This window comes from Juglans regia, chromosome 1 (assembly GCF_001411555.2).
Source record: "Juglans regia cultivar Chandler chromosome 1, Walnut 2.0, whole genome shotgun sequence".
Lineage (NCBI taxonomy): Eukaryota > Viridiplantae > Streptophyta > Magnoliopsida > Fagales > Juglandaceae > Juglans > Juglans regia.
Window position 1 is genome coordinate 37,733,128 of NC_049901.1, and position 12,856 is coordinate 37,745,983.

Sequence of the window (12,856 nt, forward strand, 5' to 3'; positions counted from 1 at the left end):
AGACGCTAAGAAATAGTCAACATTCATGTATTTTCTGTGCAATATGAAGATTCAATATTTAAGCTGAATTGAAATCAATTCAGTTTAGTCTAATTTTAAATTGAATCTAACATCTAAATACTTAACTTCCAGATCACTAAACTCATATCAACTTAAAACTTCTTTATACGTGGACCACAACTTTTTTCAACTCAACATTTTTTTATACACAGACCTACAAACATTTTTCAACTTCTTACAAATATATCTAAACTCTACATCCAAACACATCTAAACTTATTTTAGGTGGACCTTACAAAACTCACTTTACTATCGCAACTCACTACTATCATAAAGGACTCAACTCATCTTAAGTTTTAACTCAACATCCGGACGAGATCTTAATCTCCTTAAAGCTGGTAGGATTTTCTGGGGAGGTTTGGATTCAAAACTCATCTAAACTCATTTCATCTTATCTCATCTAATCATTACAACTTTCACAAACTTCCATAAAAAAATATAATAAACAATTCAATTTTTTTAAATTTCAAAATAAAAATAATATTAAAAAAATAATATTTTAACAATATTTTTATTTGGGATGTGTTCCACACACCTCCAACCACACGCGTGACCTACAACAAAGAAAATGGCAGCACTGTGTGCCTAGAGGACTTCTGATGCCTAAATTAGGAAAGCGATAATGAACTGTATCTATGAATCCCCCTTATGCATTACCTTTGGGTATTATTTATAAACACATGAATTCGATGATGAGTATTAGGAACAGGCTAACCACCAAGTTAACCCTATATTATTTCTAATAATCCGATAAGTTAACATTCCTAGTAATGATGAATGCATTTTCTCCTTATCACCTTATCCCTCAAGTGATTGTCGGTTGAATATTGGGCTTTGCAACCCTATTAAATTATTAGACTTGATTCGTTAAGCCTTGGGCTTAGGCTTTCAATCACAAAGGCTTACTTCTTTTGGGGGCCCAAATAACGCTTTCAGTTACCTCGCTAATTTCCTTGTGTCAGGGTGTGAAAAATTTATTGATCTGTTTTCTCCTTACCCCGTCGTTTGGGAGCACGTGGAGAATCCCTAGGATGATTCTCCCTAATTCTTCCCCTTACCCCGCTGGATGTTTTTCCTATATGAGGTGTGGGATTTTGAAAGTTTCCGATCGTGTGGCCCATGTTACTTTTAATTGTTCCTACATTCTTTACTCTCGTGTTTTGAAATTGAGCGTTGACGACGCTATCTTCCTTTTCAACCTAACGTCCATTTTTCTTCTTATGAAATCTCTTATCATTACCTTCCCTTTCCTCCCCGATGTCTCTTACTCCCATTTTCATTCTCTAGATTCCTTTCCAGCGACATTTCTCTATCTCTAATCTTTTCCCTTTCAAGACTCGCTGCCATGGCATAACGTGGTTCTTCTCACACTCCCAATCGAGCTCCTTCCCAGACCCCACATAGGGTTTCTTCCTCCTCTCCACCAAAGTCCTTCGTTGGAAAAACTGTTCTTTTCTCTGAAGGCTTCAACTGGCGTTCCTCCCTCACCGCTAGGGATTTAACAAGATTGAGGGTTTCATATCGCATTCTGGATTCCATGGTCTTTGACCTCCCCTTTGAGGGTGCTGTTGATGAGGAGGGTTTTGTACGAAGAGTCACCTTGCCCATTTGTGCCCTGACGCATGGTTTATGCCTCCCCTTCTGTCTCCATATGCGCGATGTTCTTGATTGTTGGGATTAGCTCCTGCTCAACTTCATTCACATGCTTGACGGGTGTTTCTGTGTTCTTTCATAGTGTTCCGTATGGTTCTTGAATCTCTTCAGGAGGTGTATCCCGACTTAACCACTCATGAATTCTTGTCTTTCTATTCTGTTAAAGGCTTGCCAGGTAACATCTATAGCTTTCGCCTTCGTTCTTAGCATTTAGCGCGATTTGAGAGCTGCCATTTGAATGCTAAACAATGGCAATTTTTTTTTTCCTTATTTTTGGTCAAGGCTGGGAATTCCTAGGCTCTGAGGATGAGAGATGAGACTTCGCTATTTGGGCCAATTGGGGAAGGGTTCCCGATGATAAGAAAATCATTATCGATTTAACCAACCGAGAACGATCTTGTGTCGATATAGTCCTCAATTGTGCCTAATTTAACCAACCGTTTCTTTGTTGTGCCTAATCGTTCTCAAGTCAAGGGTGGCAAATTGAAGGTTGTGGTGCCTTCCTCCGAGAAACGACCTGCCTCCCCCCATCTTCTAAAACCATTGTTTTCAATTTCGTACCGTATCGGCCGATACAGGTACCATTTACGTTTCATACCGGCCCAAATACCGGCCGTACCGGCCTCAATTTTGGCCTGTACTGGCCTATATTTAGGCCTTCAAACCTTTTTTTTTCATTTTTTTAAACTACAAGCTTATTTTTTGACTTTCAATTCAGACTAGACTATTTATAATTTATATATATATATGTATTTATATATAATTTATTCATATATCGACTATCACGAAACGGTACACGAAAGGGTACAGGTACCGAAATATTTTGTTCCAGTGCCTTGATCGGTACGGCTTCTGGTACGGTATTCAAAATATTGTCTAAAACCCCTAAGAAACGTTCTCGCCCAATTGAGGGTAAGGCGTCCATTGCTTCCCCTCCTCAAAATGTTGTTGAGCCAAGTCTTACTGTGGATTCTGGTGTTGATTTGGCCGCTGGGCTTGTCTCATCCATTGTTTCCCCCACTTGCATGCCGCATCCTACGCCTCTAGGACTTAGCAATATTGATGGGCTCGTGGGTCAAGCACTTGTTGACCTAGCCATGACGTTCGATTTCGATCTTCTTTCCAAGGAACCAGATTCGGTTTTCAAGTTTCCCACCATCCTTCCTTTGAACTCGCCACCAAGCGGCAGCGGCGGCGGTGTCGGGTGGACATATTTGATGCTTTCTCTTTGGGCGTCACTGGGACTATATTTTCTGAAATTGCAACCAAATTATGGTCGTTGGGAATGTGTATTCTGATTTGCAACGCCTGTCTTCGTTGGAATTGTAAAAAAATATCATTGGAAGCACTATTATGTTTAATACCAACGAGAATTTGTCGTTGCAAATCCAACTATTTCCAATGAGATACTTTTAATCGTTGCAAATGATGTATTATTAGCAACGGAAATAATTTTCGTTGCAAAAGCTCACTTCTACTACTTTGGCGAAAGGAAGGTGAAAGAGGTGGCTAAGCCTAGGAACATGCATGGGGCTAGCTGTTTTGAACATGGGTTTAGTTTTTAAATGTTTGAGAAGCCGTGTTGCCGAGTGCAACTTTGCTTTTGTTTCTTGAGGTGGACTTAGAATTTTGCAGCAAAAGATTTGAAACAATGGAGTTTTTTGTGGATTTTTTTTTTTAGTATTTTTTGTGAAAGTTGTTTTGATTTTTGTATTATTCTTTTCACCAAAACTTTTGTAAATTAGTAGATAAAAGGTTTTGTCGAGGGAGCTGAGAAAATTATTTTGAGACTAATTAAAAGATTTTTAGATTGAAATTGAAAATCTTTAAAAAATATTTGAAAAAGAAAATTAGAAACCAAACATAACCCTCATAGGAGGCTGCTCGTGACCACCCATTATTGGTTGAACTGACCACTTGATAGCACCCGCTACTTCTCGAGTTTTGGTCACGGATCGTATAATTGAGGTGGTCTTACCCTTTGTTTCTTGGCAACATTCCTTAATTCCCCTTTTCTACAACCTAAGAAATCAAGTAGCTGTTCTTTTAATTCCAGCTTTTCATACTTGCTTGGATTTGACAGAAACTACAATTATTATGCATGAGTACCCGTTTGGGACATGCATATCATGTGATTGATCAGAGGCAGCATATATAGATATTCTTTTTTAAAATTAAACCTACCCATAATATGATTTGTGATAGGCTATGATTTGATCTTTGTGAGTAACCTTCGAGGGACTTGAATCTCCTAATTAGATTCCTACCCTAACTCTTAGAGTGAACCTTATAGTATTTACAATTGCCCAAATGAATTTCTCAGGTAACACCAATCGTTTAACAAATGTTATAGAGCTCGCTTTATAGGTCTACCGTCCTCTCAGTCTAAGAATTTTAAAGTTGTGTTTGTTTGTTGAACCAACCTCAATCCATCTCAAATCAATCATTGATAGGACTCATTACTTTTTCAACTTTTTATAAAAAAGTTAAATTCATCTCAACTTACTTTATATATATATTTCAACTTAAAAAGTTAAACTCATCTCAATCTAAAAAGTTAAACCAATCTTAATGGAACCCACAAAAATATACTACTATCATAATTCAACTCAACTCATCATAACTCAATCACTCCCGTGTATATATAGGGCACGCATTTCTGATAAGATGATTAGATCAATAATCGATATGAATAAGAAGACTAATACAGGATAGGAATATTAATAATTGAAAGGTAAGTAAACAACTCCCTTTCATACTAGAAGGCGACGCATGCTAACGAGATGGATATGATCTTTATGCTATAAGGCACGCAACTCCCTTAATTTGATCTTATCACCGTCATCAACTTCAGCTATTTGAGGACAGATAAGAGATTGCCCCAATAATAGAGAAATATTAATGTTAAATACAATCTTAATTTGGTATGTCAATTTCACGTACTCATTTTAAAAAAAACAAAAAAAAAAAGTAGAAGGTGACTTTGATCAAATTTTGATTTGGTCCGTCTGGTTAACTTTGACATGAGTAGAGGTAGAAGGTGACCCGGCCCGCATTTTGTTTTTTTGTTGCTCACGGGGCCTAATTATGTCGTAAATAATCTCGTTTGTTTTTACAGATAAGATGAAATGAGATAAGTTGAAGTTAAAGTTAAAATTTTAAAAAATATTGTTAGAATATATTTTTTTAATATTATTTTTATTTTGAGATTTAAAAAAATTGAATTGTTTATTTTATTTTATATGAAAATTTAGAAAAGTTATAATAATTAGATTATATGAGATGAGATGAGATGAGTTGAGAGGAGTTGTGAAAACAAACGAGATTGTCTCGTCACTAAAAAAAGTTTTGTAAGTACAGTGATCAGTTTAGGCAAAACAAAATATGCTTTCTAAAATATCTTTGATGGATTAAGAAAGTTTTATGTTTAGGAAAGAAAATTAATTTGGACAGAAAATATGTTTGAGAAGAAACCTTTCTGAAATGTAGTTTTGGTTCTTCAGTTCATTAATCATTAAAATCAGGATTAAAATAAAGATGAAAGGAGATTTTTTTGGTGTGTTTTTGAGGAAAATGATATTTTTCTTTTTTTTTTTGTAGAAAACAGAAAGCTCTTTGCCAACCAGATTTTCCTCTCATGCATATTTGCAATTTATTTATTTCCACATGACTCGGATACCTATAATTCCCAGATTCCAAAACATGTGAATTGTTGTTTCCTCATTTTAAGTTAGAAATGGACCATTTTACAACAGTGTCCCATATTTTCAATTATGGGACGTCACTACACAAATCTAATGGGTTTAGTTCTAATTATAACTGAACCCAAACCAACTCAACATTCAAACAATATCCTTGAAAATCCTCATTTGAGTAGCTCGTCATGTTGCAAACAAGCTTCATCAAAGGCTTCTCTCTCTCTCTCTCTCTCTCATGGAAAATTATTGCCAAAGATGGAATTCATGTAGTTATAATATATATATATATATATAAATAGTTTCACTCCCTATTTTTTTCTAATCACTCTTTCTATTATAAGTTTTCTTTTAAAACTTCATAATAGATTAATCAAGAACAGCTTACACAGATAAAGATATATAGAATGAGAGGATTCCAAAGCAGTGATATTCTGATGTAAATAGTTTACTGTAGCTGATATCACCAAATTGCATGCCCACACAAATAACGTTTGGTTACACAGATAAGATGAGATGAAAGTTGAATAAAATATTATTAGAATAATTTTTTAATATAATTTTTGTTTTAAAATTTAGAAAAGTTGAATTATTTATTATATTTTGTATATAAAATTGAGAAACTTGTAATAATTAAATGAGATGAAATGAATTGAGATGAGATGATTTGTAAAAATAAACTTATGCGATACTGTATCTAGAAAACAACTAACCTATACCTACTAGTTTTAGGCGTGAAAGTCCAAACAAGCTCTTTGAAAAAAAGTAGAATTTCCCGTAAAAGAAAAAAGAAAAAAAGAAGTATATCATGAGAAGCTTGCCCGGGTGATCATGATCTAGCGTTGCTATTTTAATTTGAGAAATGATAGTTGCAGTTGTGAGTGCGCAATCGTCGTGCAATCATTTTTAAAAAAATGAATAAATACGAAATCCATATGAAAAAATAATAATTTGTTAATAGTGGACCACACTATTTTTTAAAGTAATTATATGGTATTTACACACTGCACGACTATACGTAGTATTACTCATTTAATTTTAAATCCAACTATTTGCTAGCCATTGTACAGGAGTTGGCATTCACTACTTAGAACAGAAGGTAGGAATTAAGTTGGTGACAATGGATTAGGATAATTGCATCACAGAAACAGGCAATCAACCCTTCACGAATATATTCATTTTCACACACAAACAGGGGGAGGGAACACTCACGGGCACCACCAAACGAAAAAACAACAACAAAAGGTGCAAACTTTTTTGAGAAATAAATGTTTTTTTAAGAACAAAAAGTGCAACATCTGATCTGAGGCTCAGATAGTTTTCAGTACAACCTCTCTCTCTCTCTCTCAACATAGTTGTCAGTAGAAGCACCCGTGACCTCTCACTTTCTGTCGTTGATTCTCCAAGGCTGCTTCACTTTCCACCTAAAACCAGTACTAACCGGTACACATGTATATATAAAGAATACACAGAGCCACTATCTATGGCACTTCGAATTGCAAATAACATTCCCTCTATACTATTCTCTACTTCTCGGTTCCATTCTCTTTCAGGATGTCAAAACTAAGGCACGCTTTCTATCTTCTTCTTCTTCTTCTTTTGTTTAACGTAAGCCCAAGTCGATGCCACACCAAAGGATTTCGACCGAGGAATTCAATGGGGAAGCAATTAGCAAGGAATATGACCCGAACCCAATTCTCAGAACAGCAATTTATGAAGTGGGTCAAGTTTGTAGGTAAACTCAAACACACTGTTTTCAGAACCGCAAAGAATAAGCTGTTCCCTTCTTACACTCTTACTGTGGCTAAACATCCGGGGGCCGGAGATTTCACATCAATTCAGGATGCGATTGATTCTTTACCATTTATCAACCTTGTGAGAGTGGTCATCAAGGTCCATGCAGGTGTTTACACGTGAGTACTTGGCCTACATTTTGTTCCATTCTAATGGAATTCTGTTTATACAGTTGTCGTTTGTTTGATTAGCTTTTAATGCTTGTTTTTATCTGGACTCTACCAAAGTGGGACGATTCTTGTTATTTATTTTTTATTTTTCTATTTCAATATGGTATAAATTAAAACTCACATTTTTGTTTTAATTTGTGGTGTCTTTTTCCTCGTATTCAAAATACTGTTGGCCAAGCAAGTCGACTTTGCAGCTGATGAATTGTCTTTTAATGTTCTAGTACCTGAAGTGTTTATGATTCTTATCTCCTTTTTTTTGTGTGAAAATATTCTTTAGGCTTGTAAATTGCCACAATTGTGAAACAGAGAAATCGGTCTAATTGGAAATGTTGGAATTTTCAGGGAGAAAGTTAACATACCGCAATTAAAATCCTACATAACCATTGAAGGAGCAGGCGCAGATAAAACAATTGTGCAATGGGGAGACACAGCCCAAACACCAGGACCAAGAGGGCAGCCCATGGGGACCTACGCTTCTGCAACTTTTGCTGTGAATTCCCCTTATTTCTTTGCCAAGAACATCACATTCAAGGTACCTACTAAAGCCGTCTCTCTCTCTCTCTCTCTCTCTCCTCTCTCTCTGCAAGTCTGATTGTGATAGAGAATGTGATGCAGAACACAACCCCAGTTCCAGCACCAGGGGCAATAGGAAAGCAAGCTGTGGCACTTAGAATATCAGCAGACACAGCATCATTCGTGGGGTGTAGATTCTTGGGAGCGCAGGACACGCTCTATGACCATGTGGGTAGGCACTATTACAAGGATTGTTACATTGAAGGTTCTGTGGACTTCATCTTTGGCAATGGTCTATCTCTTTTCGAGGTAATTAGTTTAAGACACGATTAAAAGAATTGAATCTCCGAGTGAGTGAGTGAGTTTGTGGTAAAATAATTTCGAATACTATTATATAAAATATGATGGATTTATATATATATATATAGGGATGTCACGTGCATGCAATAGCACAGAACATGGGGGCCCTAACAGCTCAAGGGAGGAGCAGCCTTTTAGACGACACGGGTTTCTCATTCGTGAACTGTAAGGTCACGGGCTCAGGAGCACTCTTCCTTGGGAGGGCATGGGGTCCTTTCTCTCGGGTCGTCTTCGCTTACACATACATGGACAACATTATCATTCCCAAAGGCTGGTATAACTGGGGTGACCCTAATCGTGAAATGTAACTCTCTCTCTCTCTCTCTCTCTCTCTCTCTAGAAGAAAAAGAAAAAGAAAAAGAAAATCTGCAGTTTCTAACAACTAGTAGACTAAATACCCCATGATTGCTTTAATTAACATGTCAATTTAAAGGTACCAATGACTCTGCTTAAACCCTTTACATTACTCATGCACGAGGTTCTTGGAAACCAAGCCCAATAATCTTAAACCATACATTATGCACATAATAACAATGATTTTCTCTCACCGAAGTGATTTTAAAGCCATATTAATCAAGCTGAAGAAAATGGTCCACTTTTGCATTTATTACAAGTTGTTAGTACTTCCACTTCGTGTAAAAAAAAATGAATCAATTTTCTCAACTATTATATATATATATATAGCTTGGGCCCATTTTGCCTCAGTGGATTTTCTTTCTCTTTTTCTTAAAAAAAAAAAAATTGTTTTATTTCAATATATTTTGCCGACCCATTTTGCCCTAGAGGAAGTGGGACGGTGCTGTCTAGTTTCCATAGTGATCTACTGCAGTACATGGGTGCTGCAGATGCAAGAACCCAAGTGCTCATCTTTTCCCATTTCATTCATCTTTATCCATCCAAAACTACTTGACTTGGCCATTTCTCTTTATTTTATACACCAAAATGGCATTATCCGGCGCAACATCGACCACACATCCAATTTTGTGACCTAATCCATCACATATGTTATTGTCCTTTTCCTCCTTTGCTACTGCAAAGTCTACGTGTAATGCACCACAGTACATACATATAAAAAGAACACCGTATATCCACCCTAGAAAGGTTGTGTAATTTAGTACAACCATACAGGCATACGCATGTTATCTAGACAGTTAAGCAAACCTACTCCCAGTGGTTGGCTCATGACGTTGGAAGTTTCATTTTGGCGGCCAGAACAGAGAAAGCAAGCAAGCATGCGCATGCATGAAGGTAATTGGTTTTTGCTGATTTTTTATGTTTTGTGGGTTTTCTGGTGCGAATGCAGGACTGTGTTTTATGGGCAGTACAAGTGCACAGGACCAGGAGCTAGCTTTGCAGGGAGAGTGTCATGGTCCAGGGAACTTACTGATGAGGAAGCCAAGCCTTTTATTTCACTTAGCTTCATTGATGGGTCTGAATGGATTAAGTTGTAATAAATCCACAATTTTTTTTTTTATTTTCTTTTTTACAGTTATTGATCATCTTTGTAAAAGTCTTGATATTGGACGGTGTGAAATTTTTCTCTTCTTGATGATATTATTATCATTGTAGAAGAATATCAAGTAGTGGGAACCTCACCCAACATAAATAATGTTTTCGGATATATTAATTAGAAAGGTCACAAATCATATGATAAATTAATGTCTCTTATGCTCCACTTGTTGTTCTCTTTTGTTTTTTTTATTATTGTTATTAATTTGAGGCTATTGTTATTAATTTGAGGCTATTAAAACGAATTATATTTAATTGAAACTAAAGAAAATTAAAGGTACATCTCTAAATCAATTAACCGTGTCAAAGTTGAAGAAAGGAACAGAATCATCGATGGGAATGGATCCAAACAAGTGATAAGACAAAGCCCACTCACTCAGAGAGAGACAGAGAGCTGGCTGGAGGGAGGGGGGGCATACAGCCCATTTTAAACAAGCAGTCTAAAATGGCTCATCCGCTTAGCCAACTTCTAGCCAAATTTAAGACCTCTCCCTAAACACATCTTTTCAATCCACAAAAGAAATTGATCCGAGTGGCCCCTCCCCTCCCCTCCCTCTCCCATGGTTTACAAGCCAGAGTGTAAAATTTGTTCATTTTTCTTATTTGAGATGGATGATGGTCTATTTACCACCTTCCGGCAATCTTCGAGCTACACGCACTAGACTATCAGATTCTCAGGCTGTCGATCTACAAAGAGTAAGAAGTAGTGCTACAAAATGATGGCAAGTGTGTCTTATATATGTGCTGCCCATCGGTGGAACCCAAAACAGTACACGTGCCGCTCCATCCAATTCATGGGCCCATATCTTCAAGATCCGACCACTCATACGGCCCCTCCACAATTGGAAGCCCCACAAGCTGAAATAATCCCTCATGCTATTGAAGTTGGTTTAATGTGATGTTATTTTCCAGAAAACTCTTCATATTATGTTTAAGTTTACTAAGTTTAGTCTTTACTATTATTAGTTAATCTTGGAAGTTGTCTTTCTGATTTAAAGAAGTTGTGAGTTTCAATGTAAGTATATATATCAGATTAATGAGAAATGAAGAGGCAGAACATTCAGAATCATTCTTCACGTTGTAGATTGAAGTTTCTCTCAAAACTTACTCTGTTTTCATTCTGTTATCATCAACAATTGGTATCAGAGCTGACTAGGTTGATCTGAACGGTCGTTAATGGCTGCCTTTGGAGCAACTACATCAGTTCCCATCTTCAGTGGTGAGAACTACGATTATTGGAGCATAAAGATGAAGACTTTTTTCTTATCTCAGGATCTCTGGGATGTAGTAGAAAAAGGAGTTGCAGTTCCTTTAGAAGGAGTCTCAAACTCTGCACAATATAAACAAGAAAGCACCAAGGATGCAAGGGCTTTGTTTATTCTGCAACAAGCAGTGACTGAATCAATCTTTCCAAGATTGATGAGGGCCAATACTTCAAAGGGTGCGTGGGAAATCCTACAGTCATAATTTCAAGGAAATGCAAAGGTAAAAATAATCAAACTTCAAGGATTTAGAAGGGAGTTTGAAAATTTAAAAATGAAAGAATCTGAAGAGGTGAAAGAGTATTGCTCTAGATTAATTGAAATTGTTAATCAAATGCGTGCTCATGGTGAAGAGGCTGCTGATCAGAGGATCATTCAAAAAATTCTGATTAGTCTTCCATAAAAATATGATCACATTGTTGCAGTAATTGAGGAATCGAAGGATCTACAAACCTTATCAGTTACTGAACTGATGGGATCACTTCAAGCTCATGAGCAGAGAATAGCAAGAAGGAGTGATGGTTCCTTAGAGCATGCCTTTCAATCTAAAGTAACTCTGAAAAATAAGAAAGTGAAAGATTATGAGAAGAAACCACATAAAGATCAAAAGCACACAAACTACATTCAGAAAGAAGGAAGTGTAAAAGGGAAAGAAAAGCAAAATGAGTTTCCACCTTGTGGTATTTGTAAAAAAACAAATCATCTTGAGAAGAACTACTATCATCTCGGGAAGCCTCAATGTTGGAATTGCAAGAAGTTTGGACATATGGAAAAAGATTGTAGATTAAAAAACAATCATCAAGCTCATTATTATGAAGAAAAGGAAGAAAGTGAGCATCTGTTTTTTGCTTGCCAAGCTATTACAAAAGAAGAAAAACTTTGGTTCATTGACAGTGGGTGTAGCAACCACATGGCCTCAGATGAATGCATCTTCATTGATTTGGATCCCTCTGTTAAAACCAAAGTTAAGATGGGTAATGGAGATATGGTTGAATCCAAGGGAAAAGGCACAGTGGCCATCTCGACAAAGAAAGGTACAAAGTTTATTAAAGATGTATTACTTGTTCCTAATCTTGATTAAAATCTGTTGAGTGTTGGTCAAATGATGGAAAATGGTTATTCTTTATACTTTGAGAATAATTTGTGCAAAATATATGATGAAAAAAACAAAGTTGAACTTGCTGAGGTAAAAATGGGAAGAAGTAGGAATTTTCCTATTTGATGGAGCTTTCTTAAAGCTATGGTGGCAACTGTGGAAGATACTATGTTATGGCACCAAAGATTCGGACACTAAAATCTCAACTCCTTTAGATTGCTGCACCAGAAGGAGATGATGAGGGACTTACCTCTCTTAGAAAAAGAAGCACAAGTTTGTGAGGGATGCATGCTTGGGAAACAACACAGGTTACCCTTTCCTTCGGAAAGCACATGGAGAGCTAAAGAAAAATTGGAGCTGGTTCACACTGATGTGTATGGTCCAATGAGAACTTCAACTCACAATCAAAGTAGGTATTTCATTCTCTTCATAGATGATTTTACTAGAATGATGTGGGTATATTTTCTTCAAGAAAAATCTGAAGTTTTTGGAACTTTTAAAAAGTTTAAGCTACTGGTTGAAAATAAGTCTGGTCATAAAATTAAGTCATTAAGGAGTGATCGAGGCACTGAGTATAACTCCAAAGAGTTTGAGAAATTCTATGAAACAGAAGAGATTGAGCATCAATTAACAGTAGCATATTCTCCCCAACAGAATGGAGTATCTGAGAGAAAGAATAGAACAGTTATGGAGATGGCAAGGTGCATGTTATTTGAGAAAAAGTTGCCTAAAGAATTTTGGGGT

At 36.4% G+C, this 12,856-nt stretch overlaps 2 protein-coding genes across 3 annotated transcripts in view; one reads left to right on the forward strand and one right to left on the reverse strand.

Annotated features, from left to right (window-relative positions):
* The window catches only part of LOC109009972 (deoxyhypusine synthase), an 871,604-nt gene that overhangs the window by 604,520 nt on the left and 254,228 nt on the right, over window positions 1-12,856 (reverse strand). The window lies entirely within an intron of this gene.
* Window positions 6,886-9,903, forward strand: LOC109018691 (probable pectinesterase 53). 2 transcript variants are annotated; one of them, XM_019000838.2, is made up of 5 exons: window positions 6,886-7,321; window positions 7,715-7,904; window positions 7,988-8,194; window positions 8,314-8,549; window positions 9,549-9,902. In XM_019000838.2, exons 1-5 carry the CDS (start codon window positions 6,963-6,965, stop codon window positions 9,694-9,696), a joined length of 1,140 nt encoding a protein of 379 aa, XP_018856383.1. In that variant the 5' UTR covers window positions 6,886-6,962; the 3' UTR covers window positions 9,697-9,902. The 2 variants fall into 2 exon arrangements, with proteins under 2 accessions (XP_018856383.1, XP_018856384.1); XM_019000839.2 differs by having other exon boundaries at window positions 6,887-7,321; window positions 9,374-9,903.